The 7,999-nt window shown below is 39.4% G+C and overlaps 1 protein-coding gene across 1 annotated transcript; it reads right to left on the minus strand.

The window, feature by feature from the left end:
• On the minus strand, positions 1-6,322 carry nfe2l3 (nfe2 like bZIP transcription factor 3). Its single transcript, XM_051136920.1, has 4 exons — positions 5,442-6,322; positions 4,311-4,430; positions 2,760-2,846; positions 1-1,700 (listed from the first exon to the last, which is right to left on the minus strand). The coding sequence occupies exons 1-4, from the start codon at positions 5,949-5,951 to the stop codon at positions 501-503; spliced, it is 1,917 nt and encodes a 638-aa protein (XP_050992877.1). The 5' UTR covers positions 5,952-6,322; the 3' UTR covers positions 1-500.
• Positions 6,323-7,999: the final 1,677 nt, after the last annotated feature.

Here is a 7,999-nt window from a genome sequence, read left to right on the forward strand (position 1 = left end):
TGCTTAACTGTAAGTTGAATCAACTCAAATGTCTAAGTTGTCACTTAGTAAAACTGAACTTAATTTTGTGGGGTAAAAAATTATTTTAAGTTGACTCAACCAATTGTTTTTTTTTTTTTTTTTTTTTTTTTTACAGTGCGTAAACATTCTTTACTTAGTAACTTGCCATTTAAATTAACAAATTAAAAACAAAAAAGCAATATGAATTTTAATTTTCAAATGTGCTCTTTAGAAATACTCTTTATACACACTCTTACTATTCACAACGTCCAGTGTTTTCAGTACATTCTCTCTGCAAGTGAACAAGGCTACTCCCATACTCCTAGTATTTATTACAGTCTTTCTGCCCTCCACTTGAGTTGCGAATGGCTTTTAGGAACAAAGAAGAGCGAGAAATGCCCTCATCTCAAGGATAAAAACTCACCTTCCAGAAAACATAAAAATATTTGTATGTCAACACAAACACCATGCACGCACACACATACACACTCAAAAGTCTCTTAGGGTTTCTTGTCCTTCTTTCTCTTCACTGTCTTGCTACTTGTCATTGTCCTTGAAGTCGTGTTTGTGCGAGGCTGAACCATCACCCGTCCGTTAGCACTGCAGTGCAGTGTGTAATGCTCAGGGTTCAGCGGATGTCCGTATTCATCCCGAAGTTGGCTCAAAACAGTCCGCGAGAGCGTTTCGAAGCGCTCTGCAGCAGCAGAAAGTGCTTTGGCTGTGTGGGATCTCTGGCGCAGGAGAGTGTCCCGCTGCACCGACAGGCCCTCAACTTCACCCTGCAGGGACACGATAGCATCCAGCTTTCTCTTGCGGCAATTCTGTGCGGCAAGCTTGTTTTTACCTCTTCTGCGCACGTCGCGCAAGAGCGTGACTTCTGATCCTGACAGATTCTGGCTGTCCAGCAGCTCTAGGAAGTTTTCAACAGGCATGTTGACAATCTGAAAGGCTGAAAACGGAAGACCCAATGACTGCACCCGACGCTCGTCGCGACTCATCTCTTCTGGTTCGGTCTCATCTTCGCTCATCACTTCCTGTTTGATAGCCGTGAACCAGCTAGATGATGTGGAATTTTCAGCCTGTGAGGTTGAATAGGTATGATCGTGCCAGATGTTTTCCATAAGGTTCATAGGTGACCAACCACGGTAAGCAGCCGCACAAGCTCCGCCTTTTGAAGAAAGAGACTCCACTTCACTGCTGTAGCCTGTAGCTCCACCCTCATCCTCACAAAATGAATCGGACGATGAAGACGGGGAAGCGGGGCTCCTTGAACTGCTCTCCAAAGACAGGCCAGAGTCTGAATCCTCAAGCCATGGAGCGTCCATGTCCCCTTGCATGCCGTCCAGCATCTGAGGGTCGATCGTACCGAGATTACCTAGATCCAACATGTTGATCTGGTCAAAAACAGCCTCATCTAGATAGCCTCCTATCTGTGAAGGGGAGGTTTCATTACGAGAGCTGTTCCCAGACAAACAGAAGAGCGATGAAGGAAGTGCCCCTGCTGAGCTCCGAGACGGGTCTGAGTGAGAGGAGTTAGTGGACTCCAGACGGAAGAGAGGCGTTCGGGACGACGTGGGCCTGGAATTAGCTGAATCTCCTCCGGTTACCATTGCATCTTGAAGGCTTACGTCATAGCTGATGGGATTAGGAAGTTCAGCTTCTAAGTCGGACATGCGTTGGGGGACCATGGAGTCAAAATCCTGTAGATGGAAAAGAAAAATAATGTCAAATGTACTCTTTTTTCCATGTACGTACAAATTTCTCCCGTGCGTAGAAATACAAAATAAATTCACGCAATTATTAGTGAATGAGACCTATTGAGACTTTATTCCCACTGTAATTAATTCTTTCACACTAGTCTCAAGCAAGGACCTATAATGCTTTGGCTATACTATTAAAACCACATGTATTCTAGTATGTACACTATCAGTACACTAAGATTTTATATGTTTTTTTTTGTTTTTTTTTTTAAAGAAGTCCAATAGAACAATTTTAAAATATTTGTACTATTTAAAACTACAGTTTTCTATTTGAATATATTTTAAAATGTAATTTATTCCTGTGAGTTCAAAGCTGAATTTTTAGCATCATTACTCCAGTCACATGATCCTTCAGAAATCATTCTAATATTCTGATTGTTAAAAACAGCTGAGCAGAATTTTTTCAGGTTTCTTTGATGAATAGAAAGTTCAGAAAAACAGCATTTATCTGAAATAGAAATCTTCTATAACATTATAAATGTCTTTATCATCACTTTTGATCAATTTAAAGCATTCTTGCTTTCCCCCCTTAAAATAAATACATAAATAAAAATTATACCGACTCCAAGCATATTTATAAACATTTTTTTTTTAATTTACTGTTTTTGCTGAACTTTGAATCAAATAAATGCAGACTTGGTGAGCAGAAGAGACGACTTCTTTAAAAACATTAAAAATCTTACAGTTCAAAAACTTTTGACTGGTCGTGTACTTCTGTTATAGGATCTATACATACTGTAACCAAAATTCTGATGTGATGGGATGAGTCATATATATTTTCACTGGTGATCAATATTCTGCATTTCTATCATTTAAACAGTAAAGCATGGCGCTAGCAATACCAAGGTCAAGGGTTCAATTCAAAAGGAAAGCAAGAACTAAACATAACGTACTTTAAATGCAAGTCATTTTGGGAAGAAAAAAAAAAAAACATCTGCCAAATGCATAAGAACGTAACTGATTCCTTTAATGGATGAGTCTTCAACAGAAACTACTTACATCAAATTCAGAGAGGAAGTCTTGCCACCGCGGAGGAAGCTCAAGCCCAGAAAGTGGTGGAGGAAGGGTATTGCTACCCAGCAAATCCTGTAATGAGAAGAAGCAAAAAAATATATAAATAGTCAAAATATTTAAAGCAGGGATCTCTAACCCTGCTCCTGGAGAGGTACCGTCCTGCAGATTTCAGCTCCAACCACAATCAAACACACCTAATCTAGGTATTCAGGGTTACCTGACAATTACAGGCAGGTGTATTAGAGCAGGGTTGGATTTGAAGTTTGCAGGATCATAGCTCTCCAGGAGCAGGGTTGAAGATCCCTTATTTAAAGGGATGGTTTACCCAAAAATGAAAGTTCTCATTTAGCTTCTGTGTTTTACGATAATCGATGAACTCTATGAATGTGCGTTAATCAATATTTTTGTTCATAAAAGCCTAAATTAAAGGAATGGTTCACCCAAAAATGAAAATTCTGTCATTAATTACTTACCCTCATGTCGTTCCAAACACGCAAGACCTTCGTTCATCTTCTGAACAGAAATAATTTTTTATGAAATCCGAGTTTTCTAACCCTGCATGAACAGCAATGCAACTACCATGTTTAAAGCCCAGAAAGGTAGTAAAGACATGGTTAAAATAGTGGCATCAGTAGTATAACCGTAAGTTTATGAAGCTACGAGAATAATTTTTGTGTGTACATTCACAACAATACCACGACGCATGCTTGTGCATTCCTCTGGCGCATCACATTCGGGTTCTACGTCAGAACACCGGCTCCTGTGTCAGCAGCACCGCACACATGCATTGTGGTACTGTTGTGAACAGTGTCGAGAGTGACACAGAAGAGAAGAAATTGTTGAATAAAGTTATCTTTGCCTTCTTTGTGCACAAAAAGTATTCTTGTAGCTTCATAAAATTGAGGTTAAACCATTGATGTCACATGACTATTTTAATGACATCCTTACCACCTTTGAACGTGTCAGTGTGTTGCAGTCTATGCAGGGTCAGAAGGCTCTCGGATATCAAAAGAAATATCTTCATTTGTGTTTCGAAGATGAATGAAGGTCTAAGAGGTTTTCAAATGACATGAGAGTGAGTAATTAATGACCATTTTCATTTTTAGGTGAACTATCCCTTTAAATTTGTTTGCCATATAAAGTGATCATGTCTTTTCTGAAGAATTGAATAAAACCACTTGTGTTTACAATATCTTTCTTAACATTTAGAAGTATCAACTTTTTTGTTAGCTGAATTTTCAATGAAGGGACAGAAATCTCTCATTCCTTATGTTCATTTGTGTTTTGAAAATGAATGAAACTGAATGCCATTAGGGTGAGTAAACGATGACTGAATTTGTATTTATGGCCAAACTATCCCTTTAACATCTCACACCACAGTTCATAGAGCTGGATGATTAAAACATTACCTAAATTACTGTTATGTAACGTTATGTAAGTATGCTGGATTTGATGTTAGCATTACATTAACCTTTGATATTAAACCTGATTAACACATCACTCTTGTTAGGCAGGTAGTGAACTTAGCTTGTTTACCTCTTGCTCCAATGCAGAACTCTGAGTCAGCTGGTTCAGTGAAGCAGGGCTGGTTTCCTCCTGCCCTCTCTCGTCTTTCACCTCATCCTCCTCCTCATTGACTTGGTTCAGTAAAGTTTCCTGAAAAAATTGGGATGTCAAAATTAAGGATTAAAATGGCTTGCCTTAGGAGGCTTATAAAGTAAAACCAAGAAGCAAAATTTGTAATTAGAAAAGTGCATTCAAGAGTAATCACAAGTAAAGAAATGCTCCACCTGTTTAAGACAATAAACAGTAGATCACTAGATTAACTTCATTCAAAGAACTTTATTTTGCTTGCACCTGTGGTAGAAAAGGAAGACGTATTTGCATAACATGCTTTAAACGGCGGCTCTAGGGATAATACATGACCTAACGGATTTTTAGAAACTAGGCTGAGCTCTGTCAAGACATGATCAAGTAAGATCACTTAAGAAATAACAGGTTTGGGCTGGAACAAAGGATAATTTACCACTCCTTCCTCAGACAGACTATTACAAACCATTTGTCCCATGAAAAGAAAAAAGGAAAAAATAAAAGTTTCCTTAATTTTTGATTGGAAAGGTGTGCATGTTGATAAACGGTTTTTGAAGTACTTGATGTTTACCCTATCATTTTAATTCAGTGTTTGCCTGACAACACCTGACTGACACCTGTACATCTGGTTGCCATAGGTACATAACTTGAAATTAACAGGTGAACAGATAAGTTACCTTGTAAACACGACTTTTATTTTCTTGCACACACAAAAAGCCTGCAGTAAAGTTGCTGAGAAGCAACATAAATAGACATATAAAACCACAGCCTAAAGCTCAATAACGATCAGTTCAACTAGGTAAATCTAATCTGACCATATTTAACCGCACTTCTTTAATATGTAACCTCAAACTAATTTGTTTATGGATGGGTCAGTTATTGTTTCGCTTTCGGCTCTGGTTGCTCACGAGTGCAAAATACTAACGTTAACGTTACTCGCCATGAAGCTAACTGGCTAACTCAGCAAAAACACTTAAAGCAGTTCATCTGAGGATACAGGCGTGTCCCATGAGGTGAACGTAACATAATATAACAGTAAAAGTACAGAAAGTGTGTAATACAGCACTGTATTGTTACCTCTTTGGAAAGTTCTCCAGTTGCACAGCAAGGCCTTGAAACAGTGCAATCCTGAGAACCTGACAGTCCGCAGCCCTCTCCAGCCCTGCGATCATCCTCTTCCCGGTGATTTTCGGCATTTGTCTCCTCGTCACCAGGGTCCCCTGACAGGTCGTGTGGCTCACCCACATCAGAACCATCATCAGGCACCAGGTGCACCAGCCATGCGCTGACACGCGTGGGGAAGCGGGCCGGGGACCCGAGCGCACGCACTTCATTCAGCAGCCTGCGGCTGGTGAAAAAATAGTCCAGTTCGGGACATTTCGGATGCACCTGATGGCCTTCCGCAGTGTCTCGGTAGTGGTGAAACGGGGTCTGTATGAAAGCCGAGCTCGGCCCTCCGTCTGTTTCTATCAACGGCGAGAAGTAGCCGCTCAAATAGGTGTCGACATCCACGCGAACTCCTATCAAACTCAGCAGAATCGTAAACTGAATGAGTCCCTCGGTGAAATATTTCTTCATGTGGTGCATGTTTCACAACAAATATTTCAACCTCGGGAGGCCTAAACGAGAATAAAGATCGCCCGTTTGCAGTTAAACAAAGACAAAACCCCAAACAAAAGAGCACGCGTTGACTACTCTCTGTGTCAGACAAAGAGAGCAGCCCCGACCGGCGAAACTGTTTGCTGCACTTACACACTACCGGCTTTTCATAACTTCCTGGCCTATAACACCCCAATTCCGAGACGCAGCGCCGCCATCTAATCACGCGAAGCAAAACGAGTCATTCTCGTCTGATATATTCCGCAGCGAACGACGAAAACTTTTCTATTTGGTTAAGAACAATAAAACTCCTCGGCTATCCTGAATCGAGCCTCTCATCCGAGGAGGGGAACAACTGCTCAAATTTGCATAATTCATAAAATCCCACTCACATGCGGCGGAATTACCTTCGCAACAAGCTCTGATTGGACCATTTCTGTTGTCATTCATTTTAAGAGCCAATCACAAGCAAGTACGCTTTCCTAGCTTCCTTCTTAGTCCTTCCGCTCTGGGATGAAATATTAAAGTAAACTGGGTAGTTTTGTCAGTTCTTGTTCTTGTTATTGATATATATGTATTTTATTATTAAGAACGAAAAAAGAGTGTTTTGCGTAGATCTGTCAAAACATACAACTACCCCCTCTTGTGTTTTGCCCTACTAACCTGCTTCAACGGTAGATGTCATGGCTGTTACCGTCATTAGCCAACTGTCTGTGAACCACAAACACGAGGGGGACACGAATAGTAATTCATTACCAAACTTACAGGGTGTGATGGATGGTTCTGGTTACTTTTGATATCCATCCATCTATCTATGTATCTATCTATCTATCTATATTACTATTACTAATTTACAAACAACATTCAGACAGTATGGTGAGTACATGGAAGTAGCAACACTTTGAAAAGTGAGTTAGAGAAAGTTGAGATAGGCCTATATGAACTGGTCCTATTATGAGTCTGGTCCCAAAAGTACAAAGATATTAGTTCAGCGATTAAAGAAACAACAGACGTTAAATTCAGTCTACAAGATACAGGAAATCAGTATACAAACCAGAAAAGGTTGAAACTATTTTTGAAAATTATTACAAATCATTGTAATTACAAATCATGTTCTCAACCACCAACTGTAAAATACAGAACTGGTGAAAGCATTTTTAAACACACTAGATCTACCCACAACTGACACAATACAAAACATATCCCTCATTGCACCAATGATGGAAGAAGCGGATAAAGCGATAAGAGGATCTGTGGTTAGGTCGATGACGACCATCTTACAGTTTTTCTCAGTTGCTTTGGTGCATTTCTCAAATCATTCTTAATATTTGCAAAGAAGTATGTGCATTTCTCAAAACAATTTGTACAAACATCACAACACAATGGATTACCTGCAAACTTACTCAAAACCTTTAGTTTGTCTATCAAAAGTATATGTCAATGAACGTATCAGTGCCATCTGAATGAACAGTCCTTGTGTCATTATTCACAAACAAGATATTCAAAATGCTTAATCATGTTGTCAGTATAACAGTGCACTCTATTAGCATTACCTGATGTAAGCTATGGCTATAGTTTGCATGGCAGTTACTGTATTGAAATGCATAAAGCTGCACTTCTTATGTATGTGATATATACATTACAAAAGTACAAATTTACACATTACTGTATGTGGGGATATTTATTGAAAGACTGGATAGGATTACACTTTCACTAGTGGTCTGAAAACACACACACATTACAACGTCATTGTGATAGAAAATAAAAGGAAAGATCTCTAATAGCACACTTACATAACTGAGACGTCTATTTGATGTATTTACATCTGCAAGACATATTTTTTAGTATTCGCTCATCTGCAATCCGTCTGTTTCCTATCAGGTGTTAAATAGACGTTTATTAGATGTCTTTACTGTAAAATGTTTATGATAGAGTGATGTAAAACTGACATCTTACAGACGTCTGTCAGATGTTTGTACACAGCAGATGCTTTCCAGATCAAGCGATCTTTAACAGACATCTTGCAGACATACGTG

Source organism: Labeo rohita, chromosome 19, assembly GCF_022985175.1.
Source record: "Labeo rohita strain BAU-BD-2019 chromosome 19, IGBB_LRoh.1.0, whole genome shotgun sequence".
Classification (NCBI taxonomy): domain Eukaryota; kingdom Metazoa; phylum Chordata; class Actinopteri; order Cypriniformes; family Cyprinidae; genus Labeo; species Labeo rohita.

Bases quoted from the DNA above. Each gene is read 5' to 3' on its own strand.
- nfe2l3 (XM_051136920.1), bottom strand. From the start codon at position 5,951: ATGCACCACATGAAGAAATATTTCACCGAGGGACTCATTCAGTTTACG. The intron at 2,847-4,310 runs GTAAACAAGCTA...TTCTCATTACAG, and splicing joins GTTCTGCATTGGAGCAAGAG to GATTTGCTGGGTAGCAATAC. The intron at 1,701-2,759 runs GTAAGTAGTTTC...TTCCATCTACAG, and splicing joins ACTTCCTCTCTGAATTTGAT to GATTTTGACTCCATGGTCCC.